General features: G+C 42.0%; 1 protein-coding gene across 3 annotated transcripts in view; it reads left to right on the top strand.

The window, feature by feature from the left end:
- The window catches only part of Uvrag (UV radiation resistance associated), a 330970-nt gene that overhangs the window by 244207 nt on the left and 60770 nt on the right, over positions 1–25993 (top strand). For all 3 annotated transcript variants that reach the window (XM_029568839.1, XM_029568840.1, XM_008844232.3), the window contains one exon: positions 21845–21923. In XM_029568839.1, the coding sequence (XP_029424699.1) occupies positions 21845–21923 (79 nt within the window). The remainder of the gene's footprint in view (positions 1–21844; positions 21924–25993) is intronic.

Here is a 25993-nt window from a genome sequence, read left to right as displayed (position 1 = left end):
AAGCTGTCCTGGAACTCACCATGTAGACCAGGCTGGCCTTGAACTCACAGAGATCTGCCTGCCTCTGCCTCCCAAGTGCTGGGACTACAGGTGCACACCACCACACCCGGCTAAGAAGCTTTTTTAAAAAATACAAAAAAGAAGTCATGCATGGTGACATGAACCAGTCATGCCAGCACTCAAAAGATAAAGCAAAAGCCTTGTGGAATTGAGTCCAGACTCTGCGACACAGCGGTACCCTATCAGAGGAGGGAGGAAGGATGGAGAGAGAAGAGTGTTAAAGAACCAAACCAAGATATCACAGAAATGACCATCCATCCACAAAGTGTAGAAATTGAAAATGATTGAATTAGGCCAGGTGCAGTGGCACATGCCTATAATCCCACCACTTGAGAGATAGTGACAAGAGGATCAGGAATTCACCAGTCATTCGCAGCTAAAAAGTGAGTTGGAGGCCAGCCTGGGCTACATGAGAGCCTGTTTCAAAAAAAAAAAAAAATGTAAAATAGCTGGGTGTGGTGGCTTAGTCCTCTAATCCCAGGAGTTGGGAAGCAGAAGCAGGCAGATCTCTGAGATGGAGGCCAGCCTGGTAGGTAAAGTCAGAGAAATCTAAAAGGGAAAGCCAGAGGCAGAGACTAACTATAGGAAAGAAAAGATGAGAAATTGGAGGCACTCCAGGTATATGATGGCCTAGCATCCAGGTGTCAGTAAGCAGAAAAGACAGAACACAAAAGGAATCTGCCCAGGAAATAATAGAAGAAAAAGTCTGATAATTGAAAGACCTAATGCCACATTGAAAGAGCCCAGTGAGTGCCCAGTGAGTTGTCGAAGAACCACACTGAGGCACATCACTCTGTAACTCCAGAATTCTAGGGGTGAAGTGACGATTTACAGAAGGGAGAAAGTAGGAGTTCTAATATGTAATTAGTGACATTCAGTAGCAACATTAAAACAAGGAGAATGCCTTCAAACCTCCTGAGGGGAGATTTCCACAGCCTAAATTTTATCTGTCAAATCATCAATCCAGTGTAAGGTGGGGTGGGGGGTGGGGGGCAGGCTTTTCAGATATCAACATCTTTGTTGTAGAGCTCTGTCCACAGAGCAAAACCCCCATCCTCTCCATCAAACAGTGTTACTTCTTGCCAGACACCCTCAAGATCAGGCCTGTTGATTGTTGTGTTCCTTCATGGAAGTAGGACCCTAGGAGGGTCATTGGACTCTCACCCAAAGTTCCAGCCATTCTCCCCCTCACCTTCCAGCCAGTTACATGTAATTCTGCCCAAATTGCACGTTACCTTGTGGTGTCTGGAAATACTAGAGGATAAAGATTGTGGGAGATTAAATAAAGGATGGGGAGACTTCAGCTGTGAGAAAGTCAGCTGGGGTCAGCCTTGCCAGAAGTGTGGTTGTTTTGGAATCACCTGTGCTCTGTAAGTCATCCCAACAAATTCATTTTTCCAAGTTGGACTTGGGTGGAATCGTTCTTTGGTCTGTTGTTGGAGCCTTATAAAGAGGGTGTAGACTCTTCTTCCTGCAATAGTCCTTAAAAAGAAAACTATGCGCCTTTCCCAGGAAGCACTCAGAAGCTGGACTCTATTAACACAGGATAGAAGCTAAGAAAGAGGAAAACTACATTCAAGAAAGAGAAGGAATCTGACATTGCAGAGCAGCAAAGGGGGTTTGAGGGTCGTGGGAAGCATGCCCCCTGCCCCTGCAGGCAGAAAAGGGCGACCAAGGATTTGGAGAAAAAGAGGCACCCATAGATGACTGAATGGCCTTCACTAAGTCAACAGGGGAATTGCAGCAACAGGGGAATTGTGTTGCTTTCAGGAGCTCTGGGGATAAATTAGTGAGAGACACAGATAAATTTAGCAAATGAAAGACAGAAAAAAGAGCCTAGGTGGCTGTTAACCCTGGAAAGCCAACTGTAAAAAAACAAAATAGTATGGTGTCTTGTATGGTTCAGCTCAAGAGTAATCACTGCACAGTTTAATACTATAGATGTTGGTGTAATGAAAACTGTGGTGACTTTCCTGAGAGTAAAGGGGTGGGGAAATGTGAGGAGGTGGGGCAGTGTGAAGAGGTGGGGATATGGGGGAGTATGAGGAGGTGGGAGAGTGTGAGGAGGTGGGGAAGTGTGGGAGTGTGGGGATGTGGGGAAGAAGTGTGGGGATGTGGGGAAGTGTGAGGAGGTGGGAGAGTGTGAGGATATGGGGATGTGGGGAAGTGTGGGGAAGTGTGGGAGTGTGGGGATGTGAGGAAGTGTGGGGAAGTGTGGGAGTGTGGGGATGTGGGGGAGTATGGGGATGTGGGGGAGTGTGAGGATATGGGCATGTGAGGAAGTGTGGGGAAGTGTGGGAGTGTGGGGATGTGAGGAAGTATGGGGAAGTGTGGGAGTGTGGGTATGTGGGGAAGTGTGGGGATGTGGGGAAGTGTGAGGAGGTGGGAGAGTGTGAGGATATGGGGATGTGGGGAAGTGTGGGGAAGTGTGGGAGTGTGGGGATGTGAGGAAGTGTGGGGAAGTGTGGGAGTGTGGGGATGTGAGGAAGTGTGGGGAAGTGTGGGAGTGTGGGGATGTGAGGAAGTGTGGGGAAGTGTGGGAGTGTGGGGATGTGAGGAAGTGTGGGGAAGTGTGGGAGTGTGGGGATGTGAGGAAGTGTGGGGAAGTGTGGGAGTGTGGGGATGTGAGGAAGTGTGGGGAAGTGTGGGAGTGTGGGGATGTGAGGAAGTGTGGGGAAGTGTGGGAGTGTGGGGATGTGGGGAAGAAGTGTGGGGATGTGGGGAAGTGTGAGGAGGTGGGGGAGTGTGAGGATATGGGGGAGTGTGAGGATATGGAGATGTGGGGAAGTGAGGTAATAGAGCTCGATCCTCATCTTTTCCAATAGTCATTTAATCATTTTTAAAACCACACAATCAAGAAACAGGACTACAAGGGTATTAATTACAAACATCTAGAGTGTGTACCATGGGGAAAGAAGCTTAAAGTGTTGGTATTTCAACTGATAAACATTTTGTTGTTGTTGTTTGGGGAAGTTTTTTCGGTATTTTTGGGATAGGGTCTCCCTTGTAGCCCAGAACTCACTATGTAGACCAGACCTACCTTGAACTCACAAGAGATCTGCCTGCCTCTGCCTCCCAAGTGCTGGGATTAAAGGCATGTGCCACCATGCCTGGCAACATGTAATGTTTTTTTAATCATCAGACTTGCAAAACAATTTGACTTTTTAAACTACATACATATATTTTTATACAAGTAAGCATTAATTTTTAAGTGTTTTGTGACTTTATTAATATGTTGGTAAATCAACATAAGACTATTTGCTGAGCCTTTATTCAATACCGAATACCAGGCAGACATGTAAATATGTGATCGTAAAACAAAGCCTGATGTGAGCACCTGCTCCCAAACACTGGTAAATGCTGGTAGGGCTTGTGCGGGCAGCTCACTTCTGATTTGGAACCATCTGAGGTCCTGAGGATAGAAAACTTGCAGTGGACTCAGAAAACAGCACTCTCAATCTGAGATGCCATGCCAGCTGGGGCCAGTGTTATTAAGTCTCTGTGGCTAGAGGTGGAGGCCTGTGCAGGAAAGAAGTCTGGGTGAGCTTTGGGAGGCGGGGCTGACTTCACCTCTGCTAGACATTTCTATTAGTCACTTTTTCCTGAAGATTTACTCGTCCTGCCCCAGCACCCAGACACTCTTAATTTTCTTATTGACTTTACCATGCTGGGTTACATTGTGGTACTCACTCCACTGGCTCCCTGCCTTCCAAAGTTTTGGTCTAATTTAGAGAAGGCTAAGAGAAGAGAAAAGAAAATCTTAGTTTTGCCTGGCCAAATGTAAATTCCTGAATATAAAGATAGGAACTCTTTCCTGACCACATGGGCAGCTAGATATAGCTGTTATCTTTTTTGAGGTACTGAGATTAAATAGTCATTTTCACAGTTTGAATGTAACTGTTGGAATTAAAACCCTCGACATAATGTTGGACACGTGTAATTTCTTTTAAAGAAAATTTCATCATTCCAAAGTATTTATTCCTCTATTATTTGTGGAAAATGCTGCTCAAAAGTAATTGTGCAAATAGCATAGGGTGTGTGTATTTGTGTATGCATGTGGGTGTGTAAGCAACATCCTCCAAATTTAGGGTTGTATACCCTAGATTTGTTTTCTTTCATATTGTTGGGTCCAGAAGAGGAAAGGCTGACTTAGAACTAAATAGCAGAGCTAAACCATATGTGTTTTATACCAAATTAGAAACAGGTGAAGGCTGTTAAAATTCAGCAAGCGCTTACAAAAGCTTTAGAATTCAAGTTTGTATTAAAGGCAGGTGGTTATATGTACAATAAAAAGCAGTCACCAGCACACCGGCTTATTGATACATATGTGATTGATCTTTTTGGATAAAAACAAGGAGGAGTTAATAAATCACTGCACATAGCTATAAAGATGTTTGGGCTTGAAAGTCTCGCCTGTAAGAGCAAATGTGGACCCTGAAGGAAATTTACGAAGCATAGATCCTTTTAGCTTTACTTAACAGCTAACATCTGACTGACCCAGAGGGACCATGGAAATTTATTGCTGGGCCATTCAAATATTTGAGCTGTTGTGTGATGTAGAACAGGTAAAGATTAGCTCAATAACAAATATGAGGCTATAAAATAAAATGAGATTTCGATGACTTGTAAGTACTTGTCAGAGGTCAGCTCCAAATGACTGGTCAGAAACAGGAAAAACTTGTTGATAATTAGAGCGAATTGATTATGACAGCCTGCATGTTTGCGTTGGTTGCTGTCAGGTCAGTGATCCCTGGCGCTCCCTGCCCTGTGAAGTCTCTACTTCACACAGTGACTTGGAGGTTCTAAATTGCCTTTTTGTGCTTGGAAATTGGGAAAGATAGTGATTAAAGTGATTCCTTTTGCAATTTCATAATTGAAATATGACTTTCTCAAATATATTTTGAATATATGGATTTCTAGACAGACTTGGAAAACTGGCATTAGCTAACTTATGTGTATAATTTTGAGCTTTGACATCCTGAAAGCAGGTAAAAGTATTTCGCCTCTATGATAGATGATCTAGAATTGGCCTTTAAAACTTTAGTTAACAGATTTATGTACATAGTTATTGAAAACTTAATTTTGTGAAATTATGTGAACTTATTTCCAAATCTTTTATTCGCTTTTATTTACATAAGTCCAGAAAGTCTTAATGCCTGTGGTCTTGTTCCTAGGACTTTGGTAGCTCCACCTAGGACTTACTATAATGAGGCCCACAGTTATTGGTGTTGACAATTTCTGCCTTTCTGACTTTGCTCCAAACTCAAAATGTTATCATTAAACCTAGATTTGACAGTGTCCACTTATCAAACATCAATTGATGAATTTGGTAGCCATTCAGTAAGTACATCAGATGTGTGGGGAAAGAACCGCCACAGTTTGTAGAGATCATGAATGAAATAAACTTGACAAATAACGTAGTTTTTAAATGTAGTTGTTAACTGGAAGGGGAAGCACAGAACAAAAGTGAGGTTTAGACATTAGTCTGGAATTCCAGCCCCCCTTCATCCATACACCACTTCCCTCCTTTCCACAAACAGATATGCTCCATTCCTGGCACTCAGGGAATTGGGTTACAGTTCACAATCCTGTGGAAGATTCAAGAAATGAACTAGTAATTACAGTGGAGTGTGAAAGGTGGTGGATTGAGGATTGCCCAGGGCTTTGTGCAGACTTGGGAAGGAATAAGTACTCCCAGCTTGGAGCAGGAGTGAGGTGTGGTGCAATTAGTATCTCCCCCCCCCCCCCCCCGCCCAATCCAGTGTGGCCAAAGACCCAAACCAGGGCACTTGGTAGCTGTGGGACAGTTGCGGGAGTGCAGTCCCTGCTGCGCCCTCAGCATCAGTTTTCCGGTTCCCACCAGCTGGCTGCTAGTTTATTCACCTCCTGTGAATCCACAGCCAGTAATGGGGAAACTTGGAATTTTCTAGAGGTATATTAAAACTAAAAAGGAATGAATAAATGATGAAAATATTGCTAAATCTTAAAATCTCTCCGAGCCTTGTGTTTTTAGTTCACAGCGCTATAGTTAGATATTTGTCAAGTTTTGTTCATTTACTCTTTTGGTGGATTGTTTGAATATTCACTGTGAATAAGAACTGCTTAACACACGTCCTCAAAGAGATTACATTCTACCTGATTGAGGAGACAAAACTTCTGCATGAATGACTAAAATGGAGGTTAAAAAGTGCCAGGTGCTTAAAAGTACCTGTGATTCCAGGAACAATAAAATAAATAAAATACGGGCTGTCTCCTTGCAGCACCTACACACGGGGCAGGAACGACTGGAAATAAAGCCAGTCCTTATGTAAGGTAGTACTCACTGAATGCCCACTCTCTAGGAACGGTGCTATGTCCACATTTTCTTGTTGGAGTCTGATAGCAATCCTGTAAAATTGTTGAGTTTGGGAAACAGGCTTAGAGCACCATGCCCTAACTCATACCCAAGTAGACAGCAGAGTAAAGGCCTGAACTGCTTTCTCTCTGACTCAAAGCCTTAATTTATTGCACCTCCCCCTCCTCCTCTGTTTTCCTCTCTTCCCCTTAAAATAGGTATTGGGTAAACAATTGTCTTTTAAGGGATTAAGCACCAGTTATGAATAAGGCCCCAGCACTCCAGCACTGTAAGGACTTGGCGCACAGAGAATATGCCATTAGGAGGGTTGAGCTATTTAAACAAACCTGCATTGCAGACCCCACATTGGGAAGAGTTGTCTTTATAAACTTAAAATGGTGAATAGTGTTTCTTCTGAATTTATGTTACAGATGGAAATATGTTCTGGCATCACTGAGTATTTATGTACCTCGCATGCTTTAATTGTAGAGTTTCTTTTTTTTTTTTTTTTTTTTTTTTTTTTTTAAGCATTTACAGATTTTTGTGGGAAGCAGGTGCTACATAAGCCCAGGCAGAGGCAAGATAACTGTTAATGTTGTGGAATGTGATTTTGATTTACTTGGCAGAATTTTTACTTTACAAAACTATTAAAAAAGACATGTTTTCCATCCTTTAACTATGCTCTGTTCACTGAAATTTGCCTATAGACTATTCTTCAACAGTTATAAAAATGGTGTGGAAAACTGGGAGGTTTCTAGAACGAAATTGATACTGAGTTCTTTAACAGTTTCCACAACCCTGCAGCTTTCCAAGTTTAAGCAAATAGGGGGGCAGGGGTTCCTATTAACTTCTGAAATTATCTGGAATTTGATTTCCTTGAAATTCCATTCTCTTTTGAGTATGGGTCTGTCAAAAACATATCTAATACTAGCAGAGAGTGTTCCCATTATAAAGCCTTTTATCACACAATCTCTTCTTTAAGGTTTTGGGGCATCATGTCATATCACATTTCATGTCTTTGATTGACACAGATGATCTTGCATTTTAGATTTACTTTCTTTCCTCAAGGGGGACAGGGAGCATACTCCCCAACGTCCTCCTTGGACTTCTGTCACCATGCGTCTCTTAGGACATAGATCAAACTATGACCTGACATGGTCTCCAGGGTCCTGGCTTACGTGCCTCATGTCTTCATCTGCCGCATCCCTCACCACATCGCCCCTGGCTCTCAATGCATTGGCCACCTTTCCAATCCTTAAAGCAGCAGGCTTCCTCCCTCTGGGCCCTTGCATGGGCTGCCTCCTCTGGCTGGAACTTTCCTTTCTTTAGTTGCTGTCTTTCTTTGTGATCTCTGTGGTCTCAAAGTCCTCTCTTCTCCTTTTCTTTAATAGCATGCTTTTCCTTTAAGACACTTTATAAAGTACACATTTGCTGGTATGGTTGTGTAAGTATTATCTGTCTACTCCACTGGACTCTGAGCTCTGTTTGCCCAACCGTCTCTGGTCCAGCTAGCATTACACCTGGCACACAGTAACCACATCCACAGCGATGCTTTTCTTAGATCCTTTCTGTGAAATGAGAGGGTTGTCCCACCACATCTAACACAGTGACCCTTCTCTAGGTCTCACCTGTGAGAGGAAGAATGTCGGCACACTCCTTGTGCTGTGTGCCAGTGTCCCCCCAGTGGCCAAATTCTCCTCCCCCTGCCATGCTTATCGACTCTGTTGTCTCCCCTCCAGCCACTCCTGAACTCAAGCCAATCTGCCCCTTTACTCCATTTAAACTGATCTTCCCACATGCCCAGAGCTTCCTACCAGTGGGCTCAGATGATTCAATCTAGCAGACTTATTAGCTTCTGTTTTGCTTGGTCCCCTAGCAGTATTTAGTTGTTGATATCCTCCTCCTTAAAGGCCTACTTTCTCTGAACTTTTCTGATGAGATACTTCTTGGTTTTCACAGTGTTTAATAGCCAGTCCCTTTTAGTTCCTTTATTTCCCCAGCCTTGGTTGATATTCTCAAGGCTCTCAAATATGACTTTGTGAGGCAGTCGTGCATGTGGTAGCTATGCAGGCCACCCCATTCAAACCTGTGGCTTCAGTGTCCCCCTAAATGCCTATAATCCCCTAATTGGTATTTTCACTCCAGTTTCTCTCCTAAATGTATTCAAAATATATGTAATAGATACACTATATATATATATCCATATTTATGGTATATATGGACACCAGCATGGTGGTACATGCCTTTAATCTCAGCACTGGGGAGGCAGAGGCAAGCAGATCTGTGTGAGATCAAGGCCAGCCTGGTCTACATAGTGAGTTCCAGGCCACCTGGGGCTATAGGAAGACTCTGTCTCAAAAAAAGGTGTGTGTGTGTGTGTGTGTGTGTGTGTGTGTGTGTGTATGTGTATCCACCTGCTCCTCCGCCAGTGTTCTTAGCTCAGTTCATAGGCAGCCACCATCTGCCTGATTCCTCAGTGTACAAACTAAAGAGTCATTTTTCCACCTTTTCCTCTTCATCTAAACCCCAGGCAGCGATGTAGTTCATTCAGTAGTGTGCTTACCTGGCAGGCAAGAATACAGTATTTCTGGGGAGTGGTTTGCACACGTCTATAATCCCAGCACTTTGGAGGTAGAGGCAGGAGGACCAGAAATTTAAAGCCATCTTCTGCTACATAGGGAATTCCAGTCCAGCCTGGGTTACCATGAGACCCTGTCTCAACAACAACACACTAAACCCTAATCCCATTATACCCATGCTTAAGAATCTTTTATAATCCTCCCATTGTCCCTAAGGAGATGGTCTGGATTTCCTTGGCTTCTAGAACACTGTTCACTCAGGTCACAGACCTATCCACCTTTTCTCATAGCACTCAGGCTCTCAAGGATCCTCTAGCTGTCTATTTCACCTGTGCTTTCATAAAATGGCTCTTCCTCTCTGCCAGCCGCTTAATCATCCTTGACGCCGTATCTCATATGTTATATAAAATGATCGGCAAATTGGGTTGGTCTTGTCCTCAACATACAAGAAGTGCACCCTTTCTTGCCCTCTACACCAGCATGCTGGTTCACACCACAGGCCTCTGCTGCCTGGATTCTTGGCAGCAGCCTCTCTGCATGTCCTTTCTTTTCCTCATTTAATTGTTGTGACAGTCATTCTTATCTCCTCTTTTCAGAACCTTCCAGTGCTGGTGCTGCATTCACAGTAATGACCGCAGTCCTTCCCTGACCACGAGGAGGCTGCACCATATGGTCCCTCACCCACTTCTCCCTCACTCTACTGTTTGTCCTCACACATGAACAAACCGGGTGTTCCTGTTTCAGGGCCTTTACACTTGCTGTTCCTCCAGCCCAGCACACTTCGAGACAGCCTCGATTCTTTATTTCCTTGGAGTTCTTTTCCTTACCTGCCCAGGGCACATCAGAGACTCGGACTCAGATGTGTAAATTGTTTGTTGATTGAGTTCATTTTCCTCTGTAATTTCAGGTGCTCTTTCATATTCTCTCTTTATAATTTTGGGTGGTTTTTGTTGTTTTTGTTTTTTGAAACAGGGTCTCCCTGTAGCCCCAGCTGGCCCGGAACTCACTATGTAGACCAGGCTGGCCTCTCAGATCTGCCTGCCTCTGCATCCAAAGTGCTGGGATTAAAGTTGTGCACCACCACACCCAGTTCTTTACAATTTCTGACTTTTCCTTTCTTCACAACTAGTTTTACGTTCCCTACCTCTTAGACGCTGCCTGTGATGACTACTGTCACTTTCTCATCCCTCCAGCCATCTCTCTCTGTACTCAGCAGGCCCTCGCCACCATTTGACTTACAAATAGGATTTGCTGACCCATTAGATGTACAGGAGAAAAATGATTAAAAAATGATTCCATTCACTTTAGCACAAATTAGAATATGAAGATGGTTGTTGGGCTCAGTGAGAGTGCTGTTTTCTATATGAAAGCCTTTGTGATTTCAGGGAGGTACAAAGCAAATTTGTTTCATTTTCAAGTATGGGAGTAACTGTTCACAGGGTCTACAGGAATACAGGAGAAAAACCATTACCTCATGCCTCCAGGATAAGACAAGGCTCAGGTTTGAATGGAGAGAATTTGACATGTTTATAGGACATGTAGACAGAGATCCAGCACATGATCAGAATTAGAGTTATGAAATATAAAGAAAGACTATGATGCGGGGTTAACTAGAGGTAATTGTGGTATAAGTGGCTATGAGTGCTTTCTTTCTTTTTTTTCTTTTTTTTTCTTTTTGAGACAGGGTCTCCCTGTGGCCCCAGCTGTCGTGGAACTCACTATGTAGACCAGGCTGGCCTTGAACTCACAGGGATCCACCTGCCTCTGCCTCCTGAGTGCTGGGATTAAAGGCGTGCACCACCACGCCCAGCCAGTGCTTTCATTTTTTAACAACATTTATTGAATTTCTGTACTATAGAAAAGTGCTCTAAATACTGGAAATATAAAAGCACAGATAAAATGTATATCTTCTTGGAATTAATATTCTAGTTGAAGGAAACAGACTCAAATGAGAAACAGATGATGTGGGCAGACTAAGGGCCTATTATTTTCTTTCAAATTAATTTTTACTATGGAAACTTGAATCTATATACAAAAATATAGAAAATGGTATATCATACCCTGTAAATCCAGCTTTAATAACTAAGTGTAATCATTCATTCATCTTTTTTTTTTTTTTTTTTTTTTTTTGTCTGTTTTGAGACAGGGTCTCCTTGTAGCCCCAGCTGTCCTAGAACTCACTACTTAGACCAGGCTGGCCTCAAACTCAAAAAGGTCCACCTGCCTCTGCCTCCCAAGTGCTGGGATTAAAGGCATGCGCCACCACACCCGGCCATTCATCTTTTTTAATCTGCATTCTATATTCTTCATCCCAGTGAATAATTTTTAAGTAAATCGTAAATCCTGGTATTGTATCATTTATTCATACTTAAATATGTCTCTGTAAGAGAGAAGTTTTAATGCAGTGGTTATGCCATTATCACACCTAAAAATCCAGTTCCCTAGTGTTAGCAAGTAATCGGTTGCTTGTATTTCTCTATCCATGACCTTCTTGTGTGTAGTTGTTTTTTCACATTAGAGTCCAAGTGAGTCCTTCCATTTCCTTTAGTTGCTATTATCACTCAGGTTGTTCTTAAATCATTTCCATTTCTGTTTTATATCATCTTAATAGCCTAATTTGTATAGATCTTATATTGTACAACTGTCCATACATGTGAATTATGATTCTGGACTGTTATGTATATAAATGGGAGTCATATTCAGTAGCTTCCTGACAACAGTAGAAAGTCAATATTTGCAAGCCCATTCTTTGTCATGCTTTAATTTTTCTCTTATCATTTGCCACTGTCGAAAAGATTTCATTACTTTAAGTAATAAAATCCCATGATTTTGTTATGAAAATGCCTTATTATGCAAAAGACTTGAACTTAAGTGGACACCAATACACCCACAATCAACATTTTACTGTATTTTTTTTGTTTTGTTGTTTAGCTATGCATTTATCCATCCCTCTGCATATCAATCAGCCTTATTTTGATGGTTCTCAAGTAAGTCACAGGTATCAGTGTACTCTCCCAAGGCTTCGTCTTCTGCACATGGTTCTTTTTCTTTTGAGGTAAAATTTGACAACGCAAAATACATATATATTAACTGAACCATTCTCTGAGTTCTGCCAGTTCCCATTCAGATATAGAGCATTAAATCTCCCCAGAAACATTCCTCTGCCTCCCATAAATCACTGTCTTCTCAGTCCCTCAGGCAATCATTATTCAACCATAGATTGCAATATGAACCTTTTTGTGGAAGGCTTTTCACTCAGTTTGTTTGTGACTTCATGCTCTGTGTGTATCTGTGGCCCATTTCCTTTTATTGAGTAATATTTAGTTGAATAGCCCGTCTGTTTATCCCTTTTCTTAATGATGAATACTGTCTCCCGGTTTTTATCGTTATAAACAAAGCTGCTGGGCACATTTTTGTACACAGATTTTTTTTTTAATGTGCAAATGTTTTACATTTCCTTGGTGTTAATTTTTAGAATGCTGCATTGTATGCCAAGTGTGTCTGGTTTTATTAGTAATAGACCTTTCTCCGTAGTGTGTACATTGTACACTCTATCCTAAGTCCCTCTTCCGCTAGTTTCTCCCCTGTATTTTTTCCTGCCATTATTTTCCTTTTGAGAAACTAAATTTAGTTTCCTCATTGGAATTCCCCACACTTTGAATTTTGCTGGTTGCACTTTTGTTGTCATTTAACATATTTTTCCCCACCCCCATCCCCACCCCTACCCCCAAGGCTCCTATAGGCCTGAGGTAAAATTTTCAACAGCCATATTCCCATAGGTATTACCGATGCTTCCAGTCACATCCCATCGGGAAGCACATCATGTCTAGCTGCTCTTCAGTGTGCAGTATCAAAACTAATGGGTACATCTGCCCTCTACCATGCTGGTCATCATATTTCAGAGGAATAGCTTTGGATTAAGTGGTTTGGGAAAGTCACTCCAAGGGTGACGTGAACAATGGCCAGAATGAAAGAAGTTATCTGCTCTGTGAAGACTTGAGGACAAAACTCTGAAACAGGAAGCAAGCCCTAAGCAGACCTTGAATGTTCAAGGGTCAGAAAGGTCAGCATCACTTGAGCTGGACACAGAGGAGGAGGATGTAGGTGTGTCATGGCAGAGGAGCCAGGTGACTACAGAGGGCCTCAGGCTGCACTGGGCAGATTACGTCTTATTGTATCGGATCTGATTTTTCAGAAGTCACCTTGGTCATGGGTGATGGGAAGAAGTAGCTTTTGTTCAATCCCTGGTCTTCATAGTTGTAACTTTAGCCCAGACCAGAAGAGATATATATACATACTACTTTTTCTGCTATGTTAATATCGATTGTCATGCTTAAAATAAGATTATTGCTTCTTGAGGAATTTTAAATGATCCTTAGGGTAAAAATTTAAACCAAAAGATAACTGAAACTTGAAAATAAACTTGAATGCGGTTGGAATAGCAAACGGCAGTGGCAGTGCTCGTTCATGGCTTGTTCTTAAGGAGTGCATTTTGGGCTGCTTAATAAATGTGACCTCTTGACATAGAAGCAGATGCTGAAATGTGTTCCCAGTCCCTAGTGAACGACTGCAGCCCGCCGCTCCTCTCGCCTCTCCCGGGTTCTCTGTGGTTTGGCCACATTATTGGCTTCAGCGATGTTACACAACTTAGGAAGAGGATTAAGGTAGGTTTTTCTTTAGTTTTGGAAAAGTGCCTTTTTAGTATTAAGTTTTTGCTTTGTCCATCATCTTGCTAGATAGTATGATCTATGGCTCTCCAATTTAATGTGGATCAATTAAGTGTTAGTGTTTGGTCATCTCCCTTCCTCAGTGCATAGCGGGGTTAGAGCTGTGTTGGTGACATTTCACTTTACTTCCTTTTTGGTCTGGAGGATTCAGTGTACTTGGTTAGTTGCTTGGTTTGTTTGTTTGTTTTTGTTTTAAATTTCTTCTTTGAAGTTCATGTAGCTTCAGGATTTAGCAAAGCTGCTTACTTCTAACAGCGGGTCAATGAGCCTGTCTTCTAAGCTTCCCTGTGAGAATTGGTGCACAGTCTATCCCAAGCTCAGTGGAGTTGACTCATTTATTGTAGTTAATAGGCTTGTTTGAGAAAATGACCACTAAAAAATACCTTTTAAAAGTGAGATTTGGGAGGCTGGAGCAATGGCTCAGCAGTTAAGAGCTCTTGCAGAGGACCCGGGTTCAATTTCCAGCACTCATATGGGGCTAACAGTCCCTAACTCTAGTTCTATGGGATACAGTACAATGCCCACTTCTGACTTCTGCAGGCATTCCACGACACAAGTACACTTATACACATGCAGGTAATAGACACATACACATAAAGTAAAAATAATAAATTAAAATTTTTTAAGTGAGCTTTGGAGCTGAAGAGATGACTCCGCAGTTAAGAGCACTAGCTGCTCTTCTAGAGGACCCCAGTTTAGTCCCCAGCATCCATATGACATCTAACAAACCATATGTGACTCTAGTTCCAGGGAATCCAGGCACTTGGGATGACATGGGTGCACTTACATACATGCAGGCAATACACTCATACACATAAAATAAAAATAAATATATCAAGACCAGGCATAGTGGCACATGCCTTTAAATCCCAGCACTCATTGGGCAGAGGCAAGTGGATCTCTGTGAGTTCAAGGCCAGCCTGGTCTACATAGTGGGTTGTAGGCCAGCTGGGGCTACAGGGAGACCCTGTCTCAAAAAGACCAAAAATCCAAAAATAAATAAGTAAATCAGTAATCATCAATCAAAAAAAGTTATAAAGTGAGCTTTATATTTTGGGGCTAATATTCCAATTTTATTTTGTTTTCTTTTTCCTTTCGTTTTTCTGAGGCAAAGTCTCACTCTGAAGTCCCCAGGCTGGCCTTGAACTCACAGAAGTCTTCTTGCCTCATCATGCCCAATATTGAGATTACAGACATGAGCCAGCTGGTGACTTCTCTAATGTGACATGGCCTTGGATAAAGCATGAATCAGCCAGAACAAGAATTGTGCACACAGATTTGTGAAGTGGAAGAAAATGAGTCCAGTAGGGAAAGCTCTAGGCATTTTATGGGGAACAGAAGGTCTGGTGGATCTCCTCACTCAGAGAGACCTGGCGAGGTCAAGGTGAATGTTTGAAGGAATGTGGTGCTTGATCTAAATGTTGCAAAGGATGGCATAGTACTTATACAGCAACATGAGATGGGCATCTGCCAGAAATGAGCGGAGATGGAGAGAGAGGAAGGAACTGGCTGTGGTCTTGACTTTGAGGAAAGAATTTGAGCAAAGGCTGCAGATAAGTAGGGCAGACAGGTCAGATCTCTTAGGGCTGGAAAGCCAGGCAGAGGAGTCGAGTTCCAGACAACAACTGATTAGGAAGCGGAGTTGAGAGAGGACTCGATAAGAAGCCCTGTTTAGAAGTAACTTCTTTATACGCTGCTCTGCACTGCACTTTCAGTGCATTTTCTCAATCTTTGTCATGTTTTATCCACAAGAGATGTGTGAAGGAGGCAAGAAAGATGATAGTCTCCACTCCACTGCCTGAGAACTGAGTGTTGGGGCAGTTACAACGTACCCAGTTTCTATGAGACATGAAAGCAGTAGAGCTCGAGAGACTAGGTAAACAGTCTTTGCTGTTATAATGCAACTTTTAAAACCCAGTAGATTGCCTCCAGTCACTCTGGCAGGGTCAATGACATGGAGGGTGACCTGGCATTAAAGACACTGGCTAGGAAGCTGTTGTAATCATCAAACGATAAGAGTTCAAATGCAGGTTTCAACTGGAGGTACTTATAGTCCCCTCCATCCCCCTCAGGCGCTATTTGGCAATGTCTGGAGACGTTTTAGTTATCTCCGCTGTGAGCAAAGGACCACTGGCTCCAGTGGATAGAGGACAGGGGTGCTGTCCTGCTAAACATCCTGCAGTGACCAGTAAAGCCCCAGAACAAAGAGACACACAGGAGTACATCCCAAGACTGTCTAGATTCTCTCGGGTTGACAGTTAACACCAACCATTACAGCAGAAAGATCAGTAGAAATTGAATGTCACTCTAAGCCTGGAGAAAAGTACTACTAATTGACCAGAAGAGTGTGTTCTATCCAAGGTAAAGTGTCCTCAGAGCATATTAAATGTTGTCACACTTTATGCAAACACTGTGGGCAGAAAAAAGGAGGGGTCAAGTCTAGCCATATCTCAACCCCCAATTGCCATCAGAGAACCTAAGCTAGATGTGAGGCCGAGAAGGGAAAGTCAAACTGTCACCAATCTGGAGTCCTTTGTAAAAAAGTGCTGGGGTTGAGCAAGAAGGAAGTGCTTGTAATAATTATATTTTTAAAATACTGTTCAAAAAGTTCTTTCTTTTAAAACATTTTTCTAAGGTGAGTATAACGTCTTTGTGTATTATGTCTCTGTTAGTATTTTTTGTTGTTGTTTTGTTTTTAGAAAAAGGGTCTTTTTCCATAGCCCAGGCTGACCTTGCACCTAAGATCCTCCTGCCTTAGCCTCCCAGAGTACTGGGATTACAGAGCTGCATCATCACTCCTGGTTCTGTGGGTGTTTGTTGATCTCTGATCTTAGTTTAGGGGAGGGGAGTGCTACATCAGACCAAATACAGAGATTTCCTTTGGCACTCTACCTGCTGTGCTCAGCTGGTCTACATTCCAGCCTTGGCTAATGCCTATCCTGATACCCCATAGGCATTGTTGTCTGAAATGTCTTCTGAGTTTCTGAAGGAAAAATAAAGTTAAATGTGTAGTTTCACACATGCAGAATTCCAGAACCTTGGAGTTGGGGGGATACTGTATTCCATCCAGTCAGTGGGATCCAGTGTTTTCCTCCCTGATGGTTTCTAGGGCTTTTATAAATTACCACAAACTTGATGGCTTAAAAAAACAGAAATGTACTTTCTCATGGAGGCCTGAAGTCCAAAATCAGGGTGTCACAGGGCTACCCACCTTTCTTTCCCATTTCTGGCTTCTAGGCATTTCCTGGCTGTGACTGCAGAAGCTTCATATCTGCCTCATGTTCACGTGAATGTCGCCTCTCCATGCCTTTCCTTCATACCACACCTACTGGATTTAGGGCCACCGCATAGTAAAAGAGGGTCTCTTTCCAGGATCCTTTGATATTTCAGGACCCCTTTTCTAAAGAAGATTGTACCATTCAACCTCCTTTCCAGTCTTTGTTCCCATCTCTGACTAGCCACCTGTCCCCCAGATTTTTAGGATTTTGAAAGGTGCTGTGGTGAAATCAGTCTACCATGCCCTTCACTTTCCCCTGCCTGAAGCCATGCAGGACAAACTTGATTCTGTTTCTCCCTGAAAGTTTTCAGATCTCTTCTTCTAGGCTGAACCTCTCTGGTTCTGATGATCACTGCTCAGAAGTGGCTGCCATTCTCCCAGTCGCCCTGGGTATGCCTCTCTGAAGGACACAGAGAGAGAAAGAATGCTGCACTTGTCCCCAGGGGCCTAGAATGAGGTCATGTCTCTTCCACTTACTGAGTAGGTGACCAAGGCATCCGTTTCTTTGAAATAGTACTGGCACTATTACAAAGTCAAGCCAAGTCATCATCACTTGCACATCCCCAAATTTAGCCTCTCTGCCTCTGCTAATGCCACTGGGATCATGTCAGGATTCTCCACTGGCTGAAATGGCTGAGTACTAAAGAGCTCTAAAATCTCTCCACACATGATCTAATTTTTCAATTCAGGAAGTATTTGTTGAGTGTCTATTAGTAAAGGCAGAAGAGGAACAAAATAAAATCTGTTTCTAAGCCAAGTGTAGTGTGGCTTATGCCTATAATCTTGGTACTCAGGAGGCTGAGGCAGGAAGATTGCCTGGGTTTTAAGGCCAACCTGGATGTGAGACCTTGTCTGAAAAACAACATGAAAAACCAGGTTTTTTTGTGGTTTTTGTTTTGTTTTTATGTGTATGAGTGTTTTGCCTACATGTATATACATGTGAATGCACCCATGCATGCAGTACCCATGGAGGTCAGAAGAGGGTATCAGATCTAGAGTTATGGGTGGCTGTTAGATGCCATGTGGGTGCTGGGAACCAAACCCAGGTCCTATGCAAGAACAGCCAGTGCTCTTAACTGCTGAGCCATCTCTCCAGCCCAGAAAGAGAACCAGTTTCTGCCAGGGTACACATGCCTTTGATCCCAGCACTCAGGAGGCAGGAGCAGGCAGGCCTCTTGAGTTCAAGGTCTACATAGTGAGTTCCAGGCCAGTCAGGGATACGTAGTAAAACCCTGTCTCAGAAAAACCAAAAGACAAAAAAAAAAGAAGAACCAATTTCTATCTTGTTAGTGCCAAGCTGATTTGATAGTTCACAGTAATAAGACCAGGCACAGGAGACAAAGGGGGGCTTCTGTACTGAAACCACCTCCCCCCCACCAGGCCGAAGTGGCAGTGAGCCTAAGTAGACTTCCTCCCCTCACTTTTAGTGCTTTCTGCTTCTATGATTTTCACCACAGAGAAGTGGTAAATTTTTTACATAACTTGGAAGTTATTTAACTTGAAAAATAACAGTGTTGGCCATTTGGTTGAGCCTAATATTAATCATTCATAGAAAACATTAGTAGGAAATACATACTTCATCCTATAGTTAGTTAATGTAATCCTTTCCTTGTTTTTTTTTATTTTTAAAAATACTTTATTGTTATTTTTAATGTGTATGAGTGTATTGCCTGCATGTATGTAAGTACACCCGTGTTGTACAATGCCCAAAGAAGTCAGAAGACAGTGTCAAATTCCCCGAAACTGGAGTTATGGACAATTGTTAGCTGCCATGTGGGTGCTGAGAATTGAACCCGGGTCCTCTGCAGGCTTAGCTCTTAACTGGAGAGCCATCTCTCTAACCCCTTCCTGTTTTTCGTTTGATGGTTGATTTTTGAGACAAGTCTTGGTGTGTAGCTCATGCTGACCTTGAAGTCACAATCCTCCTGAGTACCAGATTTTGCAAGAATTCACCAGCAGCTCAAAGGTGAGGCTCTCCTTTAATAAGTCCTTTTGTGCTATAGGATATTTTGCTGGTTGTACTTAAACGACTACATTCTTATTAAAGCTTTCCATGATTTGCTAATGTAATTCTTCATGTAATTGAAATTGGCTCTTGATTTGTATCTTACCTCCTGATAGGAATAGATTTTACCCTTTAAAATGGATTTCATTTATATATCATTTAATAGATCTATAAATCCATGTATTTTTGCAATGTGAGATGAATGTGTGATCATTATAAACAGTTAAACTGTTCAACTTTAGTGACCATTAAAATGTGAATGGAGAATAAAAGGTGAACCCTGTCCTAATTCCTGATCTGTTCTTAGCATTGCCCTGTTTGAACCTTTAACTCTAATCACTCTTCAGGTTTGTTTTAATGTTACACATACACCTTGTAGTTCTTACCGTAAAGAAGTCCCAGTGAAGTCATAATAAAGTCAACTGTTGTGAGATCCATTTTTTACAAACGTGGAGGTTCACTTTTCAGTGTGGGCTGATCTCAATTTACTCTTCTGATATATGAAACAGTTTCTGGATTTATAACTTGACAGTGGAGATAGCTTTGGGTTTGGAGAACCATTCAGTCTACATGTGTCAGCTTATAGAATAACCCTATACAGGCAGAACTTTAGGACTCCAGCAGATTCCTCTAAAGAGCCCTGTTGTTATGTCTCCACCAATGCAGTTTCTCTGCAACTGTGAGTGGCTCCCAGGCACCTTACAAAACCCTAGTACTGCGTTTTGCTTATCCTGACTTTGTTGACCTTTTTATCATCTCTGTTGGGGCTAAACCACATGTCACTGTTTATGTTTTACTGTTTCAATTAAACACAAAGTTCTGTCTTCTTGATGGGTGTCTAAAGCATTTGGTTTCCTTTAGTAAATTTTTAGTTCATGACCTTACTCACTCCCCAGTGCCTGATTCTACAGCACATCAAATTTACCTTTTGGATGCTATGAAGCCTACAGCTTCCTGAGAGTTTAACAGAAAGCTTTTAAATTATGTTTCCTTCTTTCACTTTCCTTTAAAACACTATCCCTCCAGGGTTCTTTATAGAATGACTTTTTCTTCAGGCAGTTAGAACAACTGAAATTAAGAATACCTAATAATTGTCCCATACTATTCATTTCAATAAGATTATTTTATTCTTGAGAGTAACTATATGTTGCAGGGGGTGTCATTTTATTTGTGGCCCTATCCAAGTTGCGAATGATCTTTTTTTAATTAGTGTATATTCATTATATATCATGTTGCATTTTATAAAGGCAATTCTTTCAAATATAGCATGACTCTGACCAAATTCACTCTCCCTCCCATACCCTGCATTTAGTTTTCCCCCTGTCTCCCCGCCCGACTAGTTTCCTCCCTGTCCCCAGTCTCCTTTCTGCTGTCATGCCATTCATTCATAGACAGATGGATGAATGGATGGATGGATGGATGGATGGATGGATGGATGGATGGATGGATATTTTGATGTATTTACAAAGAAGTCTAGAGACTGGAGAGATGGAGTCTAGGAGCCACAATTAAGAGGAAACATGATATTTGTCTTTCTGTGTCTGGCTTATGTTACTTAATGTGGTACTTTTCAGTTCTCTTCATTCTCCTGCAAGTGACATAATTTTGTTCTTTATGCCTGAATAAAGTTCTATTGTGTGTATACCCACAAACACCTAGACTGATTGCATAACTTGGCTATTTGGAATAGTGCTGCAGTTAACATGGACATGCAGGTATTTCTGTTCTTAGAGTTCTTCAGGATACCCAACAGCTGTTTAGCTGGGTTAGCTGGGGATCTGGTTGTTGTTGTTGTTGTTGTTGTTGTTGTTGTTGTTGTTTGGAGGACCTCCATACACAGTTTTTTGGGGGGGGGTTTTGTTGTTGTTGTTATTTTTGAGGACCTCCATACACAGTTCTCTAGCGGCTAAACCAGTTTGTGTGTCTACCTCAAGTATAAAAAATGGGCTAATGAAATGAACAGATAATTCTCAAAAAATGATGTGCAAATGGCCAATAAGCATGAGAAATAATGCCTAACCTCCTTAGCCATCTGGGAAATGCAAATGGCAGCCACATTGAGAGTTAATCTTTTTCCATCCTGAATGGCTGTCACAAGAAGCAAGCCGTGCTGGTGACTGATCTTTTTGTAGTGAAATCTGTTTCAGATGATTATACTTGTATTTGATCTTGAGAGCTGGGGGGAAAAAAATAGAATACAGGTGTGTGCTGGCTTCCTCTTTTGCAGGGGTAAGGAAAGGGCAATTGTGAGGGAAGCTTAGCCCCTAAAATGACTTCTCATCTTTTTGGAGAGTCCAGCCTCATGCCTTGCTGCCTTGGTGAGGCAGCCCACTGTGTGAAGTCTTGACTGAGAGCAGGAGTGCGGTGCTGTGGAGAATCTGCAGCCAAATAGCCATCCCTGCAGAACCAGTGACTCTTAGATGAACTTTGGCTCACATTTGGCATTTTGACTGGCCATCGTAAGAGAAAGAGAAGTCATATGTTTTAGGTCTGATTTCCTTTAATCTTGCTCTCTCATTTAGTAGAGTTAAGAAGCCAGGTCCAAGGTATTAGAAGGCATATTTGGAAGATCTTTGTCATAGGCTGCAAATTTGTGGCACGTGACAGGAAGCAGTGACTCAGCTCCTTGGGGTTGTGGATCACTCAAGCATTGATCCTTTGTTTTGTATTCAGTTTTCCCTTTTGGAAGAAGGCAGCTGTTCTGATGTGGCTCTAAGTCTGCAGATGTTGGTAGAGTGCAGTGACTGTGGTTAAATCCAATCATGAGATGTGTATGCTGTAAGAAATTTCTGCCTCTCTGAACAACTTAGAGACTGTATTATACTCCATTTTCAAAAACTTATCTTTCTTTACCTTTCCTAGATTTCCATTGTATCCAAAAGGAGGAGAGAAGTTGCAGTTTGATTATGGTGTCTACCTTCTGAACAAAAATATAGCACAGGTAAGTGACATTTCTTTACTCCTGTTTACTCAAAGTATTCACCTGTTTTCTTTATAATTAGGTATTGTAGTCAGTCCCTTTATTTCACCAGTTCCACAGGCAATGCAGTTTGTTGGCCATAGTCTTATTCTGTTCCATTAAAATGGATACAAGAAGCAGTGGGTATGAGTTGGGATGCTCCTAAATTCTAGGCACCCCTTTTCTGGGTTCTTACTTTCTGGCAGGCTTGTGCTTGAGTGTGTGGTCTGTATAATCTCTTGAATCTACAGCTTGGTTAGTGATAGCTTTCTTCTCTTAGACCACTTCTGGAGACTCATTTTGCATTCTTGTTTATGGAGTAAAAGTTTAATGTTTTTGGCAAGTCCATAATGGTCTCCTCACCTCATTATCCAGGGCCCAAAGGGAAAGACCAAGCTTATGTTCCTTCCCACCCATCCTGGATTCTTGTGGCTCTTTCAGCATCCCATCAGTTAGCATCCCACTTGAACAGTGCTTTTCCACATGCCATAGTAAGAGTATCGAATGCCTGAGTTTGTGTTTTCCTGAAAGAAATATGTAACATTTCTTAAGCATGCTTGGCTCTACTTCAAGAGGTGGACGTTCCATAAATTTTTAGCTGCAGAGGAAGACCAGCTCCAGTGCTTTCTTTTCATTTGGACTTCTGTCCAATTGCAGTGTCACATGGTTGAGTAGCCTACAGCTTGCTATTCTTTAAAGACATTGTCAGCTGTATCCTCAGACCTTTCAGTTTTATAGAATAAGGTTTGTGATGCTTTTGCTTTTATGAGCCTCAGTTGTCTTTTAGCCATATGAGTCCAAAGGCTGAACAATTTCCTTTTTCATGTCTGATCAAACCTCGAATTATTCTTCCATATGGTATTATCTTTGCTTTTCTTCCCCTTAACCAACCTCAGTTTAATGTTGGGTTTTTTTGAAATCTGGTTTTTATGAAGATCGTTATCCTTTTCTGAAATCAGATCACATTTCTAGTTTGCCGTCCTGCATTAACCTCTTGCTTCCAAACCCAACCAAGACCTGTGTGCCTGGGACCATGTTTTCTCCCTTACCTCCTCACCAGCTCCAGCTCTCCTGGGCGAGCAGCCTTACACCCAGCCTCCACCTGCGATTCACCTTTCCTTGCACTGTTCTCTGAATTGATGCTTTCCCTCCCTCCATTTTTGGCAGTATTTCAGTCAAACAGGGCTTTAATGTCAAGGCTGTCTAGCTCACACATCTCTTTCACAGTTGTGTCATTCCATGGAAAAGACCATGCTTTGACAGACTGGTCAAGAAGTTTACAAACTAAATTACATTAAGGAAGAAGTAAATTAGTAAGTAAATTTGGCAGCATGTCCAGTGAGCTCCTCTTCAGGCAGTTAAAATTAAGAATACCTAGTAATTGTTGTATACCATTCCTTTCAATAAGATTATTTTATTTTTATTTTATGTGTATGAGTATATTGCTTGCATGCATGTAAGTGCACCTATGTTGTACAATGCTCGCAGAGGTCAGAAGAGGGCATTGGATCCCCTGGAACTGTAGTTATGGACAGTTGTTATCTGCTATGTGGGTACTGGGAACCAAACCTGAGTCTTCTGTGAGAGCAGTCAGTACTCTTAATCACTGAACCATCTCTCCAGCCCTGCCTTTGACTTCTTAACTGAGCAGAGCCACAAGTGTGCTGAACTAGTGTTGTTTGAGTCTGCATAAGAAATGGGGGAGGGGACAGAGAGAGGGGGGGGAGAGGAGAGGAGAAGGGGGGGAGAGAGAGAGAGAGAGAGAATTAATCAATATTTTAATCATTATACACCCTTAGAAATCAAATAATCTTGCTCTCTGGTCTTTTTCTGTTTCTTCAAAACAGACTTCCTTGTAAGTCTTCCTTAGATTTGAAAGTATGTTTGGGAAGCATATAAAAGAAACTTCTAGGAAATTTGTGACTTTGGGGACGTTTCTTTTTGTTTTGGCCTTGATAGCATTGCTTTTTCACATTTTTAATTTGTAACGAATCAAAGAATTATTAATAATTAAGGTTCATAAGCCAGGATTAAAGCAATAAGCTGCGTGCAGCTTTTGAAGGCTTATCTACAGACACCTCTGTCAAAGAGTGGTTTGTCTTCTCGGTCAGTCTTGTTTGGACCTCATCTCTAGAGATGTGAACAAGTCGTGCCATTAAGACGGCCCCACCTACATGATTTATAAGCCATGTTAGTGGAGGTGGATGAAAGCCTTGGCATGTGTTAAAGTGCCAGAGAAAAAGGAGTGAAGTCATTTAGTACCGCATCCATAACTTGGTTGAGGATTTGAATAGTCAATAGGACCTTTCATCACAACCAGAAGTTGTAGTAAAATCACTTTTCTGGTGGAGGAAATGACAGAACTTAGTAATATTTGTTGCTTCAGGGTTTGGGATCAGTCCAGCCCACATTTTGAAAGCACAGGCTTAGGAAGACAGGCCTTCAAGCACAACTCTTAAAGTATTGTGAGAAGAGCAGAGAGCCTGGCAGCCTGCTTGCCCTCTGCACGTCCCTGCTGTCTGAAGGAGTATGTGTGCTGGACCGGGTATTGAAAGTGAGTCCAGCAGAATACTTGGTCATCAGCACCCACTGCTAATGTTGTCCAGGGTCAGCCCTGTCAGTAGGAGATAGCCTTCATTGTTGGTCAGCAGGTGATGCTATGGAAATAGGCCTGTCAGAACTCAGGCCTATGGCTGGCATCATGGCTCATGCCTGTAATCCCAGCACTCAGGAGGCTGAGGCAGGATTGCTTCAAAGCCAGCCTGGGTTATATAGTGAGTTCCAGGCCAGTCTGAGCTAGTAAGACCAAGTCTCAAAAAAAAAAAAAAAAAATTCAAAAATATTTTCAAGCATAGTGTAATTAGCATTGACTTTTTTAAAAATGCCTACAGCTGAGGATATAGCTCAGTGAAAGAATGTATGTCTAGTATTTTCAAGGCCCTGGGTTCAGTGTCCAGTACCACCAAGGGATAAAGGGTTCCACATCATTGGACTTCTAATTGAATGGAAAAAGACAATAAATAAAACAATTTCAGATTATGGTAAGTGATGTGCTAGAGCTTAATTAAATGATATAATAGAAAACTAACATGTGAGAGATCTGCTTTAAAATTCCCAGACAAGCCTTACTGAGGAAGGGATTATTGAACCTATAAGACAGGGATGATGACAGGAAACCAGCCATGCCAGGAATGAAGGGACAGAGTTCCCTAAGTTGCCATGGGAGCCACAGGAGCAAAGGCCCTGGGGTAGGAAAGGATTTGTTTATGTTCAAGTAGCAGGAGACTAGTGAGCAGGAGTACTATAGCCGAAGGGCTGAGTAGCCAGAGAGCACATCCTGCAATGCTTTAGAGAGCTTAGGAAAAAGCTGAAGCTTGGAATCATTGATACAAGGGGGAAGGCGGCATGATTTGTTATATTTATTCACATCACTCGCTGCTCTAGTGGATTTCGGGCGGTAAAAATATAAGCGAAGGTACTTGTCAGTCAGTAGACTGGGATATAAATGGAGAGCAGATCTGAAGTATATTATGGGAGATTAATTTACGGATTGTCCACGGGAAGTGAGGGGAAATGGAATTGTCAAGAATGACTTCCAGGTTTTGTATATGAGGAATAATGCTGTTTATTTAAAGAGGGAAGAGTCCAGGAGATGGAGCTGGTGGAATCAGAAAATTTTGGGTCTTTTGTGACTGCCTTCTTTTGCTTAGCATGAGTTTAAAGTTCACTCATTGGAACCATGAATCAGACATTCTTTTTTACTGAAAAACCATTTTGGCAATTAGAAGATGTATAGAGATGAACCATACTTCATTCATGAGTTGATACACATTTGGATTGTTTTGACCTCTAGGCTGTTACAAATGTTGCTGCCATGAAAGTTTTGTACAAGTTTTTATGGACACATATATTTTCATTACTCTTGGGCATATATCTAGAAGTAGAATTGCTAAGCATATAATTGTGTTTGATATTTTTCTTTTTCTTATGCTAAGAAAGTGCTCTACCACTCATCCATATACCATGTTGAATGTTTTAAATAATTGTCAGAC

The sequence above is a fragment of the Nannospalax galili genome, unplaced genomic scaffold (assembly GCF_000622305.1).
Source record: "Nannospalax galili isolate Female #2095 unplaced genomic scaffold, S.galili_v1.0 scaffold278, whole genome shotgun sequence".
NCBI lineage: Eukaryota > Metazoa > Chordata > Mammalia > Rodentia > Spalacidae > Nannospalax > Nannospalax galili.
This window is presented reverse-complemented; position numbering and strand designations above follow the sequence as displayed.